At 41.4% G+C, this 15,593-nt stretch overlaps 1 protein-coding gene across 1 annotated transcript; it reads left to right on the forward strand.

Annotated features, from left to right (window-relative positions):
* Window positions 1–5,358: 5,358 nt before the first annotated feature.
* MRPS30 (mitochondrial ribosomal protein S30) lies at window positions 5,359–15,374 on the forward strand. Its single transcript, XM_073343902.1, has 5 exons — window positions 5,359–5,932; window positions 6,179–6,324; window positions 11,595–11,700; window positions 12,596–12,772; window positions 14,863–15,374. The coding sequence occupies exons 1-5, from the start codon at window positions 5,377–5,379 to the stop codon at window positions 15,129–15,131; spliced, it is 1,254 nt and encodes a 417-aa protein (XP_073200003.1). The 5' UTR covers window positions 5,359–5,376; the 3' UTR covers window positions 15,132–15,374.
* Window positions 15,375–15,593: the final 219 nt, after the last annotated feature.

A 15,593-nucleotide genomic window follows, 5' to 3' on the forward strand; every position in this document is an offset into this window, starting at 1 on the left:
AGGAAAAAAAAAACAACTTAACGTGAAATTTTGCCTAGAAAAGGATATATTGGTATTTTATTACTTATGGTTTTTCTTTTAATTGTTTATTACAAGTATTTTAATTGCTATTGAAATGGAAATATGTTTCTAAACTCTAAATGCTTTGAAAATCTCATCCTCATATCCTGGGTTTTAATCTGCGTAATGCTTTCTGAAAACTCATGAAAAAACAATGCAGTGCAATCTTTGATTCAGCAAGAAGCTAGGCTGAAGTTCTGTGAAGGAAGTGGAAGATCGGGGATATGCATATCCCCGCACATTCTGATTACATTCACAGCTGCTCTTACCTTTGTCAATGAGGTGCAATTCTCACATTATCAGAATTTGATTTTTATTTTTTTATCATTTTGCTGGATAATATCGATTGTTTTAAAGCTTTTTTTATTTTTATCAGTTTAAATTTTCAGTTGTGTGAAATTATGGGGGGATCAGACCATAATTAATGACAGTGGATGTTGAGATTCAAAAAATTAAAGCTTTATAATCATTAAAATACAAATTGTCAACATCACGTCAATATATATACAAAGTATATATCCCTAAATGAAACTAAGTTCTCAAGCATTCTTCTTACTTTGCCTATCCACAAATTTCAGTTATTGATGGAACTATTTTTCATCAGTTTGTGTGCACAGTGAAATTGATGTTTGTTGACTTTTACTTGGTTAATTATAAATATTCCAGCTCGATAAGCCTACAAATGTGTCACGGAACAGTCAGATTTTTTTCTCTGAAATATTGAATTTCTGGGGCCAATTGAAAAATAAGGGGGATGGAAGCCTCAAATGATATGGAATTCATTTATTAAATGTGTATTGCTATTTTTAAACTAAAAGTACTGAACACTAAACTTTGTCTGATGGAGAACCGTAGCTTTAAACAATCTTGAAGATTACATCAGACAGTTGAAAAAATAATAAACTGTACAACTTGAAGTGTCAGCATGTTATTTTTAGCTTGTGTATAGTTTCATAAACAGCTGTCATAATGAATCATATTGTTGTAGTTGATTTTTCCTTGTTAATGCAGTCCTCTCAGATTTTGCAGTTTCTGACAGGCTGTTACTTCAATGGATAGTTTGGTGTTGTGTTCTTTTTCCATGTTATAACAATCAATCTTTTGGCAGCACCAATTGCCCTTAAAGGTTTTTCCATTATGATTAAGAACCCAGAGTACAACTGTCCGCTAGAAAGATCTCCTCACCACTTAGATGCATATGTATATTAAATTAGGTTGACCCTTATGCCCCATTCATCCCCAAATCAATAATACACGTACAAGCATTCTCAGATTATGACCAATTATTTTTGTCTTACAGATCCAGTATAGATATTATAAGAGTTTGATTCTTTTATATCTAGAAGACGTCTAGCAAATTTTTGAATCTGATGCTGGCAAACCAGGTGCCAGTCTTTTTCACATGCATGTTAATATGGTTAAGGTGGATACTGAAGTGAACTTATAACAATGTGTTTAGTGTTTAGACCTTAAGAACGGCCATACTGGGTCAGACCAAAGGTCCATCTAGTTCAGTATCCTGTCTTCCAACAGTGGCCAACGCCGGGTACTTCAGAGGGAATGAACAGAACAGGTAATCACCAAGTGATCGATCCTGTGTTGCCCATTACCAGCTTCTGGCAAACAGACTAGGGACACTTCAGAGCATGGTTTTGCATCCCTGCCTGTCCTGGCTAATAACCACTGATGGATCTATCAATCTCCATGTGACTCCATGGACCTGTATTATGTGTTGCAAGAGCCCCTTCCATGAAGGATAAGGGTAATCCACAGAGCAATCATAATCAAGGGCATCTAATATGAGAGAGCCATTGGAATTGTGTTAAGTAGCAGGCGGGAGGATACAGAGCAACCAAGAAGACACGGGCGTCAGCAGAGTGTTTGTTCTCCTGCAGATCCTGGTGAACCTGTGGGATTTTATGATGGCTCAAAGCTCCTTCACCAGAGACCCAAAAGGAATATACCCACCAGAGTGATGTGTATCACATTCCAGGGTGCTATGCAGATCAATGAGAGGTTGTGTCACCACTTATCTTGCAAACCTGGGTGTCTCCCCATGCTTTGCTGCTGTAGCTCTCAACCTGAGCCCCTCACAAACAGCACACAGAAGACACTCTTGAGTGTCTGTGTATAGCCGCAGCCTGACAGTAACACTCCAGTCACACTCTGGCTTCCCCCATCTTTAGTTACTACTTCCTAGAGTGTGTTAGGGTCACTCAGGTCCTAATTTTTCAAAAAAAAAAAAAAAAAAAGTTCTTCATTGTCCAGCCCTCTCCTGGACAGTTCAGATATTACAGGACCATATCCACCAGTTGGCAGTTTAACTGGAGTTGCCCAAACAGTTCAGTTTAAACACAACACTGGATTTGTTTTGATTGAAGAATAAAACAAATTTCAGTTAACTATCAATAGACAGATTTTATGTGAATACAAGTATAAGGCATCAAAGTCAGAAATGGCTACAAAAGAAAATAATGATAAAACACTTTCTAGTAACTTAAACCTTAACAAACTAGACTGGGTTCAAGGTAAAATACTTAACACGTGTTGCCAGCAACAAGGCTGACCAAATTTTCAGGCCAGAACCCCTCCCAAAGTCAAAAGGCTGGTTCTTTTGTCTCCTTAGATGAGAGAGAGCATGAGAGAGAAAGAGAGGGAGAAAAAGAAAGAGGGAATATCTGAGATGTTTTTGCTCCTCACTTTTATAGTCCAGTCACTTTTTGAAATACATTTTCCTGTGGGTTACCCTTGGGTAAAGTTCCTTCCTTTTGGCAAAAAGTTTTGTGGTGAAAGAGGTTCCATATTGTTGCTGGTTAAGTGTAGCTTGATCTGTTCTTGCCCCCTTCCGTTGCCAAAGAATAGCCACTGATGAGTAATTGCCAATCAATTTTGATGACACCTAACTAGAGGCAACAGCTTGTCCACTGTCTTTCAGAAACAGGCTTACCCTCTTCCCAGGTTTGTCTGGTAAACACACTTCAGTCACAATTTCAGCTGATGTTCATAACATTATATATAATGTTGCTACACACATTTCACTATGGTATTATTGATCAGTAAAATATTAGTTTTCAAATGATTGCTCACAAGAGATTATTACAATAGTGTGGGATGTGAATACAGAGCAGCACTCAGCCCTTTCCCATGATTGTTTGCAGAGGAGAGAACAATCCAGCCCCCTGTTATTTCTTTGCTTATTCAGCAGCCTTTTTGAAATAGTATGTCATAATGTTACACATATTAGTAACATTATGATATACTAAGTAATTTGGGAGATTTTGATTTAGCATCCTTGGAACCCTCCTAAAACAATTTTGTAACTTGGGGATACTTTCTGAATTGATATTTTGTCTACATAACATAATCTCTAGAGATGCACATGGTAAATCATTAATGTTATGGAGGATAAACTATTTAACTGGCAAAGGTCCTTATATCATCAAAATAATCTAAGATTCAGATTAGAATTCACATTTAAGGATGCCTCAACTGCAATTACAGACATCTCACAAACTTCTGAGTACCTGGACTGTAGTGGACATGCTGTGACTGAGAGATACATTCTTCAGTAGTAAAAGAAAATAAAGTTCTCAAACAAGGGAAAGAGATGACAACTTATTGGATGCAAGACATGTCCCTTAAATTTCTCATAATGTGTTATTGTCATAACGTTGTAAACTGAATAGTGACTTGAGAGGAATATGTTTCTGAAACAAACAAACAAGGACTAGTGATGATAACTAGTTTGCATCTTTGGTAATTATAGGGACAGCCCAGGTGGTCATAGTAGGATCTGAGACAGAGGTAGGCAAACTATGGCCTACAGGCCACATCCGGCCCGTGGAACCGTCCTGCTCGGCCCCTGAGCTCCTGGCCAGGGATGCTAGCCCCCGGACCCTCTCCTGCAACCATACCACCATGCAGGCACCGTGGCTTGCGTCCACCCACCTCCCAGGCTTTCCAATAGGAAACATTGAGCAGGGAAAGGGGGGAGATAGGGGGTGGGGCCCTGGGGGGGCAGTTAGGGATGGGGCAGTCAGGGGACAAGGAGTGTGTGGGGGGGAGGGGTTGGATGGGTCCAGGGGGCCTGTCGGGGCAGGGGTGTGGATAGGGGTCAGAGCAGTCAGGGGACAGGGGCCGTTGGATAGGGGCAGAGGATCCAAGGAGGGGGCAGTCAGGGGACAAGGGGGGGGGGTTGGATGGCTCAGGGGTTCTGAGGGGGACAGTCAGGGGGCAGGAAGTGGGATGGGTAGATAGGGGGCGGGGGCCAGGCTGTTTGGGGAGGCACAGCCTTCCCTACCCTGCTCTCCATACCGTTTTGCAACCCAGATGTGGCCCTCAGGCTAAAAAGTTTGCCCACCCCTGATGTGGGGTGTGGTTCAGAGCCCATAAGAGATGGGATCAAGTGGTGACAGCGGAACATGAGAGCATGGTCAGGGGCCTGAATAGGGATCGGATCTTCTGGTGACAGCAAGATGTAGGAGCGTGGTTCAGGGGTCCAGATACGAAGGAGAGTCCCCGGAGAAAGCGGGATCACCGGCTGTGGTCCAGGGGCCCATATTGGGCCAGGAGCCCCTGGTCATAGTGGGATCTGGGAGTATGGGTCAGGGTCCAGCCTAGGGATGGGAGCCACAGGTTATAGCGGGATTGGGGCAGTGTGGTTCAGGGGCCTGTATAGGTTTGGGAACCCCCGGTGAGAGCAGGATCGGGGGGCGGGCTCAGGGGCCCGTTTAGGGACAGCCCCCTGTGATAGCGGCTCCCCGGCATGAGATCAGGCTCACCCCGTGGGGGTCGGGGGGGAGAAGCAGGTTATTGGGAAGGGAAATTTAGAGGTGCGAGGTCCCTGTAGGAAGAGGAGCAGGGGGTCGGGGCCAGGACCGCTGGGGAGCGCGGGTGCCCCCAGCATAGCGGAAGCGCTCAGCACTCAGCCGACCTTGCGGCGGCCCCAATCCCGGCAGCTCTCGCTCTGCATGCTGGGAACTGTAGTCCTCTTTCCCAACGCGCCTCGCGCCCAGGGTTTGACAACACACCTCAACAAGACAGTCCGCCGGAAGCATGCGCATAGTGGCTAGGAAGGAGCTTCTTCCGCCCCCCACTTTCTTGAAAAGGAACCCTCCCCCTTTGACTGTTTCCTGGAGCGACGGGCAAATGAAATGCTTTGATTCAAGAAGTGGCTCCGCCCTCTTTTTCTCGGGGCCCCCAGTTTCTCAGAGGAACGTTCGGATTGGCGCATCAAAGCACCCACGTGACTAATAGTAGCCAATTACTGGTGTACACTCCCCTGTCCGTCCCGAGTCTCCCTCCCCCTCTGACAAGATGGCAGCTCCCAGGGGGTGGCGGTTGGTGTGGCAGGGCAGCTGTCGGTTGCTGCACACCGAGCTCTCCGCGGCCCCTCAGCCTCAGCCTCCGTCTCCGCTCTACCCGCCCGTGGTCGCCTCCCACACGGCCAAGAGCAAGTCGGCCAAGCGCCGCCGGCTGGAGTATTTCTACCAGCAGGTGCACGCGGCGCCCTCCATCGCGGAGAAGCTGCGGCTCTACGGCCGGCTGCAGCGGCTCAAGTACGTGGTTTACCCGCAGACCTTCTCCCTGAACGCGGACCGCTGGTACCAGAGCTTCACCAAGACCGTCTTCGTGCCGGGGCTGCCCCCCGCGGGAGCGGAGCCGGCGGGACCCGGGGGCCCGGATCTGAGCGAGCTGCGTTCCCTGGCCTGTGACGCGCTCCTGCAGGAGCATTTCTACCAGCGCAAGCGAGAGCGACCCTTCGTCTACCGAGAGCAGCAGCACGTCGCGGCCCCCTTCCTCACCCAGCTGGTCTCCTCCCTCACCGCCGCGCTGGGCAGCTGCAACCCGCTGCTCGCCGCCGCCCGCTTAGGTGGGGCGGGAGGTTGCGCGAGGGGGGTTACTGGGGATCGGGGCTGGGGCTGGTTGGGAGGTTAGGCCATGGAGCAGCAGAAGAGATTGTGCTGAAATGCCCCTGGGCTGTTGTGGGTAATGGTTACATCATTGACTGATTTTTTTATTTTGTTTTTGTGCTGAGGGCTGATGTCTTTTTGCATGCTTTCACCAAGTATACACGGGGGTAATGGGCTGGCTAAAAACAAAATGTGTTTCATTTCAGATTTAAAACCACAGGTTAACTTCTATTGGGAGCGCGGTGAGACTGTTGTTTGTCGAGGATATCGAACTGGCAGAATCGATCCAGTGAGATTTCAGATAGATGACAAACCACAGATTCAGATCCGTGTGCCAAAACAGCTTCCAGAGGTATGGATGTTTCTAATGCTTCTAAAAGTGAATATCAGCTAGTACTGTGTTACAGTAGCATTTAGTATGTAACATGTATAACACTAGCTTTGCTGTGATAGGCACGATACAAACACCTAGTAAGAGAGTCTCTGCTTTGAACAGTTCACAGCATAAGTATGTTCTGTCTAAAAATCCTAACCATTGTTATAAATGTTTGCTTGTTTTTGTTTGATTTTAAACTCAACCAGTCATATCTCAGGGAAAAACTTTTGTAGAAAAACCTAATTTCCTCTATAAAGGTTCTATTGTACGTATAACAATCTTATTTATTTCATGATTTTAGTTGCTATTAAAACTATAAAACTGAGTGACTGGGCAACAAAATGGCAGATGAAATTCAATGGTAATAAATGCAAAGTAATGCACATTGGGAAACAATCCTAACTATATGTACAATATGATGGGGTCTAAATTAGCACTCAAGAAAAAGATTGTGGAGTCATGGATGTCTTTCTGAAAACATCTGTTTTGTGTGCAGTGGCCGTCAAAAAAGCTGCTAACGTTGAAAACTATTAAGAAAGGGATAGATGATAAGACAGAAAATATCATCATAACACTGTATAAATCCATGGTATGTCCACACCTCGAATACTGTGTGCAGTTTTGGTTGGCCATCTCTAAAAAGATAAATTAGAATTGGAAAAAGTACAGAGAAGGGCAACAAAAATGACTAGGGAATATGGATAAAATGAAGAGAAATTCAAAAGACTGGACTAGTCATCTTAGAAAAGAGACTACTAAGGGAGATATGACAGATCTATAAAACCATGAATGATGTGGAAAAAAATGAATAAGGAAGTGTTGTTTACCTCTTCAGATAACACAAAGACCCAGGAGTCACCCAATTAAATTAATAGGCAGTAGGCTTAAAAGAAATATAAGGAAGTACTTCGTCACACAACACACAGTCGACCTGTGGAAGTCATTGCCAGGGAATGTTATAAAGGCCAAAAATATAACTGGGTTCAAAAATAATTAGATAAGTTCATGGAGGGTAGGTCCATCAATGGCTATTAGCAGGCCCATGCTCTGGGTGCCCCATAACCTATGGGACTGGATTTCAGGGGATGGATCACTCGATAAATTGCCCCATTCTGTTCTTTTCCCCCTAAGGCATCTGGCACTGGCTACTATCAGAAGATAGGATACTGGGCCAGATGGACCAATGGTCTGACCCAGTATGGCCATTCTTATGTTCTTGTTTGAATTACAGTGTACTATGTGCTTTCCAAAGGTAGGTAGATATTGATGAAATGGTATCCAAGATGACTTAGGCCAGGTCTACACTACAAAGTTTGACTGATGTAAAAGCACAGAGAACTCGGCTGATACTGGAATGCTGAAATTATTCGGGCTTGTATGCTGCTATTGTACTGGTGCCTGCAGAATTCATTGTAGAGTGGGAATATCTCTTATCGGGGTGGAAGAAACAAGATTATCTCTAGAAATGTTCAGGAGACAATTGCAGGGTATCTCCATGAATGTTGAGGCAGTGCTCAAGAAGTAATAAGGCACATTCCATTTCAGATAAACAAAAGACTCTATGTGGGGGGAACTGTGGTTCTGTCTAGCCCATCAAGACATATAATGGAAAAGCAGATGCTACCTCAGTCTTTCTTCTACCACTGTCTGACAACAGGACACTGATCTGATGTGGACTGTGTAATTCGGACTGCCACACTTTTTTTTTTTTAATCTTCTTGTCAAACGTGTTTCAGAAGGGTAGCTGCGTTAGTCTGTATCTGCAAAAGCAACAAGGAGTCCTTGTGGCACCTTAGAGACTAACAAATTTATTTGGGCATAAGCTTTCGTGGGTTATAACCCACTTCATCAGATGCATGGAGTGATAGCCCATGGAAGTTTATGCCCAAATAAATTTGTTAGTCTCTAAGGTGCCACAAGGACTGACTACTTGTTCTTTATTTTCAAACATATTACACATACAATGGAAAATCAGAAGTCAGTACTTTTGTTCTCTAAATGCACAAATGAGATGGGAGCTATTTTTAAATGGGGAAGAAGGGTGAGAGGGAGAGGAGGTTTTGGGCAATAAAAAGGTAAAATGCTTATAAGGAATTATGCATGTGTACACTTACCTGAGCACTCTCCCACTTCATAATCTGGCCCATCTGCCCTTGCCTGGTGGGACTGTCTTGGCTCCAGAAGATTGTCAAATAGCTCCTGGCTCACTGCAGTCCTCCCCTCCCTTTGTGCACTGAATAGATCTTTGCATCAGGCTCCGGCAAAGTGTCCCGTCATATGTGGTGTGCTGGTGGGGTCTATGCCATGTATGGCATGCTATAAGCATCAGGTGTAGGGGAGGCCCCAGATTTGTTGTTGCCCTTCCTTACCTTCTGATAGTCCTGCTGAAATTTCTTCACTTTCGTATGGCACTGCTGCTAATCCCTGTTGGGCCACAATTTCAGCACCCTATGCAATCTGTACACCTGTGTGTCTACACTTCAATTAAAAACGCATGGCTGGCCCGTGCTAGCTGACGCAGGCTAAGGACCTGTTTAATTGTGGTGTACACTTTAAGGGTGAGGCTGCAGCCTGTGCTCTGGGACCCTCCAGCCCAAGCCTGAACATCTCCAGTGCAATTAAACAGCCCCTTAGCATGAGCCTGAGTCAGCTAAGTCACAGATTTTTTAAGTCACAGGGCATTATAGACATACCCTAAATTTCTTCGGCTGTTCCTTAGCTTGGCTTGTACGGTTTCTTCTCCCCACAGGCTGAGGTGATCCATGACTCTTTTCCTACTCTTTTGGAGCCAGCATGGTCAGATGCTCACAACAGTGGGCCCAGTAGGTGTTCTCACCTCAGTGGGCAATCAGGAAAAGGCATTGCAAAAATAAGCTGGGGGTTTTAAAGGGTGGGGACAGGCTTCTGGTGTCTATGACCCCAGGCAGTGGAGTTTAAAATTGCGACTGATGCGAGCACAAGGGCAAATTGTGAGACAGCTGCCAGTCGACTGTTACAGTTGAGATGGGTAATGTCTACACTTGCACTGCGTTTACAGATCTAGATTGACTGGCTCTGCTTCGTTTGGGGAGGTGGTGGCATTGCGTCTGTAATAGGGCGTTTACATCTGCAGGAGAGAAATATATGTGTAGACAAGTTCAAAACTAAGTCAAAAAAAGTCAACCTAACTTTGTAGCGTAGAACAGGCCATAGGTAAGGGCTTCTTCTTAATGTCATGAAGTGTAGGTGTCCACTTCACTATAAATTCTTAGAATGTTTTTAGTCAGTTTCTTGGTACTGTTTACATCCTCTTTAAATTCTTCATGTGTATAGCATGCATAGAAGCTTGTACTGGAAGAGTCTAGCCCCTGGCTTTTGTAGCTCCTCCTTTTGTCACAGATTCCACTTTTGCCAGTCTTGGTGGGACCAGAATTCTTCCTTTTTTTTTCTCCTCAAGATGTGAGAGGCAGTGAATCTGGGTTGTGGTACAAATGAGGGGGAGACTGAGTCATTGGAAATGAATGAGAGAATGAATATGTAGATAAAGTGAGCAGAGTTGAAAGGTGGGGAGAGGTTGCATCTAAACTTTTAAACTTGAACTCTGTAATTCCAAACATAAAAATAATATAGAAGAATCACTGGTGTTAGCATATAGCTTACCAAATTTTTGAAAGCTGAGCTGCCTCTTCAAGAAAATGAAACTGATTGCACATCCCTAACCTTTCCAGGATAGCAGGGCAGCATAGGGGAAACATGCACACTTTTCTTTTGTGCCCCTGCCAGCTAGTCCTGTGTGCTTCTTCAGGGTGCTGTGCTTTGCACTTTGACTGTTTTATTGTTTTGTTAATTTGATTGTGTGCTTTGCCAAGGTTGAGACTGCTAGATAGGATTAAACTGAGTGACAGTAAATCTGAAAATCAGAGTTTTAGTGTCAGGAAGGTGATAAACGTGGTGCCCTTACAAGTAGGCAATGTAGCTTTGAACATTCTTTAAAATGCTTTCTTTGACTGTGTTGGTTTTAACAAGGCTTTCTTCTAAATCATGAGGTAGGATAATTACAAATAGGTAGACAAAGAATAAAATCTAGTTAAATACAGAATAAACTTCAAACTGTTAAATAACAGCACATATAGTACTGTAGGTGTGTATGACTAATTTTTATACTGGGTTTTCATCTGTTTTCAGAGAAGTTTTAGGGAACTTTTGAAAAAATAGCACTTAACCTCTATTCTACTTTTGTGAGGCATTCAGCAATGCTGTACACAAACACTTTGGGTGAGACTTTCTTAGAATTTACTACTAGGGAAAGAGTCTCCTGTTTATCCTCTTCTCCTACCTCCCCCACCAAAATAAATAAATATATATACAATATGTATGTAGGGGGAAATCAAGATGTAATCATTCAATTAATCAGAAACTTGAGTTTGGAAAAATCTAGTTTGTATTTTAGAGTAAACTTAAGTGTGGGGGGAAGGAAATAAATATACATATATAATATGTGAGGAAATCGGTGTATACTGGGGCTACTACCCATTGGAGGAAGCCTTGCTAGCAATCATATGGTCAGTGCTAAACTCAGTGGCAGGACTGAAAGTTTCTCAGTTCCGTATGTTTTATTTAGATTTTCTATAACTTGCCAAAGAAAATGTACACCAGGATTTTAAAAAATGACTTTTTTTTTTTTTTGCTTGGGTGTTCAACTTTTGAGTCCTCTTTCAGAGGATGCATGCTTAGCATTCTTGAAATTGACATCTTGAGTTGGGCATCCAGTATGATTGGCTAGTTGCTTTTTTAAAAATCTGAACTGCAAAATACTATGACCATGTTGTATTCAATGTGAGGATAAAAGTCCAACACAAAATGCTGTTAGTGAAGTTTTGGTGTTCATTTTTTGTTTCCCCTGCAAAATGTGGGATATGCCATCTCCAGTCAGTGGAAAGTGGTGCTAACCAACAATTGTCCAGGCTCTGGCACTTCAGTCCTTCCTGTTCTACACACACACTTCTCTATTGCTGCAGGAGATTCACGCTCTCTAGGACAAACATACGATCTTGTTGGTTTCTCTCTCGGAACAGGATCAGGTTTGTTCAAGGTTGTAAAATGGATGTTGAGCTCAATGAAAATTCCCTAGGTGTTTGGATGGCTGTTTAAACAATTCTTTCTTAAGAATCAAAATATTGGTATCAATGTACTATGTAATAATACTGAGATCAAAAACATTTCTATGACTTGCTGAACTGATTTTCTTTCTCTCTCGTTCCTTCAAGTTTGTACCATTAGATTATTCAGTCCCTGGAGAAGTTCCTGTTGTTAATCACAAACCAGACAAACTTCCATTGTTCAAAAGACAGTACGATAACAAGGTATTTATAGGTAAGACTTCCTAGTGATAGAAACATAGTTACTGTGTAGAAGTACTAACGAATGGTACACTTTTGAAAACGGCTTATTGCAGGAGCCAATTTCAAAATCTGTCTAATGGCATACATGACTGTGGTGCTATACTTTGCTGCACATTAATTTAAAAAAATAAGAGACTGGGTATAGTCAGTAAAACCATACACTTCAAATTGTGATAAAGTGACACATTAGACACTTCATATTTCAGAAGGAGTCATTTAAGTCTTGATCTGAAAATATTTTATTCAAAATGCAGAATGTTTTCTGAATGGGTCATTGGGCCTTAAAAGGATTTTGTTCTTTGCTTTTCTTTTAGTTACAAGGGGGCTCAGATAGCTTTACTCATAAAGAGGCTGCTGCTTCTCTGTAATAAACCAGATACCTGCACAGTCAGGGCCAAGCCCACTCTTATTCTCCTACAGCTCCAGAAAAATATGCTTCTTACCACTCTTGCTAGAGGAAGATCAGTTACCTGTCAGCTTTAAAAGGAGTCTTCTGGTCTTTTTAAACAACATCCAGTCAATGAAGGGGGAAGAGGCAATACCGCTTTAATTTCAGTGGGAGCAAGATTGGACCAAAATTAGTAAATTATTAACTTTAATTTCAGTGACTTTTCTCCAAATTAGCCAGCAAGTGAGTTCATAAGGAGACTGTCTTCTGAACTAGAGGAAACCAAAGAAATATTGATGTCAGCATTGCAAACCAAACTAACTTTTTAAATAACTTGTTACTTTGGGTAGAAGTTGAATAATAGAGATGTCAGAAATAATATTTTTTCCTTAACCTCTGATGCTACCTATAACATTTCATTTGATTTGATTTTTTTTTTTTAAAGTGGCTTTTAACTTTTCTCCTTTTTATAACTCAGGATCAAAAGTCGCAGATCCATGCAGCTATGGTCATACGCAATTTCATTTGATTCCTGATAAACTGAAAAGGGAGCGATTATTAAAAGCAAACCTTGCTGATCAAATTGAAGTAACTTATCGAGCTAATGGTATTGCAAGTCTCTTTGCTTGGACTGCAGCACAAGCTATGTATCAAGGTGAGGCAAAACTTATGCTTGATTGTCTTTACATCTATAAATGGCGAGCAGACTTCTTTCTCCCTTTCCTTTTATCGTCCATATGTGATTTTCTTTCTGTGTAGAGCATGTTTTAATTTCATTACTGAAACTTAAACGAGCCAATTAAACTATGTATATGGGTGATATTAACACATTCTTTAAAACAAGACCCTTAAATCTGAGTAAAATGCTTGAAGACTAGGAGAAAAGAATCACGCCAATATATATAGAACATTAAATGGCACTTATTAATTTTGCAATTATATACGTTAAATTATTTTTGGTATTTTTTAGGTTAAAATATGTAGTCTATACACTAAAGTTTTTTGGCTGTAATGTATGATAGTAAGCAGCTGAAATTAGTATCCCAAAAAATAGGGTGTTATAGTGGAATTTTGGCAGTTAAATTCTACTCTGTGTTTGGTGCACATAAATCAAATTTCTCTTATCCAAATCTTCATGGAAGGTTGAATTTGATTATAAGCCAGTTTACTATGCAATAGGGTGAACCGTCTTTAAAAGCAGTCTCATGAGCTTGTATTGTATATTATAATGAAACACAAAAAGATGAATAGTTGCTATGGGGATCAAGCTAATGTTTTATCCTGCACTAGTAAACCATTACAGGCACATGAAATCTAATGTTCTTGCTCTAGCGTTTGGCCTTTCAGATATGCCCTGTACTAAATTCTAACAGTGTATATCTGAAGAAATAATGCCCAGTATACTTGCATAATATCAGACTAGAGATTTTTTGTAATCCAAGATAGATTACAAAAAAATAGATCTACATATTGATCACTAGTATTGCACTACTTGTATCTGATCAAAATAAAAGCCAATAAAAAAAACCCTAATTGTTGAGAAAGAGTGTGTGTATATTTGAGCAAACTCCCATATTCACCATCTGTACAATTCAAATTCCATAAAGGGCTTATAAATATTAAATAAGACCTTAGCTGGAAAGAAGAGAAGGTTCAAGAGAACTTAATTCACTTAGCTATAGATGCCATTCGCTAGTAACTAGCTTCTGGCAGTGGAAGCAGATTCTGAAGTAATGACACCATGTTTGGGTCACAGTGATGCAAATCCCCTAATTAATAGATCTGTATAAAACAATAAGAAAATAGTTTTGCATCAAATTTTGCACGTGTAATAGCATATGCTAATCACATGTGATCCAAACTTCTTTTTTTTTGTGGTGTACCTGTAACACTGAAATTGATTCTCATCTTTACAAGTCAACTAGAATCTTCAGTGACATTGGTGTATAAGACAGAACATTTGTCTTCATTCTCTGACTCTACCTGGTTATTTTATAATTTTAGTAGTGAGCATTGCTTAAGGAAGCATATGTATTCAATATTTGTGCTGTAAGTTCAGTTCTCTGCATATGCTACTGCATATGTTGTGCATGCAGAACAACATGATATTGTATAAAAGGAGAACCCCATGAAAGATTTAGCTTGTCTGTCTAACCATTTTAGCATTCAACAGTAATGGTGTATTAAACTTGAATCAACCAAACATATTCTTGAATTGTCATGATGAATAAGTGCATTCCCTTATGGATAAAGTCATTTCACCATAAGAGGGTTCATGGAAAATTCAGTTCTCCTCTAAATAGAAGGTGCTGGGCTGCCAACGGTCTGGTTCCCTGCCCCCAAAAATAGTATCTGCAGGACACACCAAATGTGTGGTGCTGTACATTGTATCTAATTTTAAACATGCAGTTTTGTGAAAGATGGGTAACCTTTGCAGGCAGACTCTGTTCCATGAGAGTCCATACGCATTGAAAATATTAGTTTTGTGAGCATATAAATTAGTATAATTTTGAAAGTGGTCCTTAAAGTATGTGACATAAAACTTTTCTTGGGGGTAGGTGAGGTGGGGATGTGTTCTTAGTTTTAGACTTTTCAGTCAAAACATTTTATATAATAATCTATCTTGTTCCTTGAGGATAAGCAGTTTAGGTTTGTAACTGTCTCTATTTCAAGCCCCTGTTTGGAATTGTGCCAATATGAATATTACTTATGCCTTGTGTAACTAGGGTGTAATTTCATTTACAGGATTCTGGTGTGAGGCAGATGTGACCCGTCCCTTTGTATCGCAGGCTGTGATCACTGATGGAAAATACTTCGCTTTCTTTTGTTATCAGCTGAATACCTTAGCACTAACTGTACAAGCTGATCAAAATAACCCTCGGAAGAATATCTGTTGGGGAACAGAAAGTAAGCCCTTATATGAAGCTGTGGAAGGCAATAACGTAAAAGGTTTTAATGATGAAATTCTACTTCAGTTAGTTCATTTTCTGCTAAACAGACCAGAACGATTGTAAATTAGGCTACCAAAGGGCTCTGTTTAACTGCCTGGGCTTCATCAGAAGTCAAATGAAATGTGATGTGGAATGGTTCTTCATGTTTATTCTCTCACACACACACACTCTCTCTCTCTTTCTCTCTCTCTCTCTCTCTGTCTGACTCAATATTACTGTAAAATAGATTCTGTATTCTGTGATCTCTTGTGGGGATTATTCCCATACACTCACCAAAATATGTGGTGCTATACATTGAAAATAAAATCTAGAATAATATAATGCCTTTTGCATACTTGTATTTGAAGTAAGGTACCTTGACTTTTTAAATAGAATAAAAAAAAAAAGAAACACAGAATCCAGGTCAACAAACTGAGATTTCCTCATGCAAACCTGATTGGCAATAGAACAGTGTTCATATAGCCTGGGGTGCCAAAACTGTATGGAGGGCCAGGTTGGGACGGCTGTGCTTCCCCAAACAGCCTG

This window comes from Lepidochelys kempii, chromosome 5 (genome assembly GCF_965140285.1).
Source record: "Lepidochelys kempii isolate rLepKem1 chromosome 5, rLepKem1.hap1, whole genome shotgun sequence".
Lineage (NCBI taxonomy): Eukaryota > Metazoa > Chordata > Testudines > Cheloniidae > Lepidochelys > Lepidochelys kempii.

What these genes read in the sequence shown, in the direction of transcription:
- MRPS30 (XM_073343902.1), top strand. Translation starts at nt 5,377, where the DNA reads ATGGCAGCTCCCAGGGGGTGGCGGTTGGTGTGGCAGGGCAGCTGTCGG. An exon ending in GCTCGCCGCCGCCCGCTTAG is followed by an intron (nt 5,933 to 6,178) that starts GTGGGGCGGGAG and finishes GTTTCATTTCAG; the next exon opens with ATTTAAAACCACAGGTTAAC. An exon ending in TGCCAAAACAGCTTCCAGAG is followed by an intron (nt 6,325 to 11,594) that starts GTATGGATGTTT and finishes CGTTCCTTCAAG; the next exon opens with TTTGTACCATTAGATTATTC.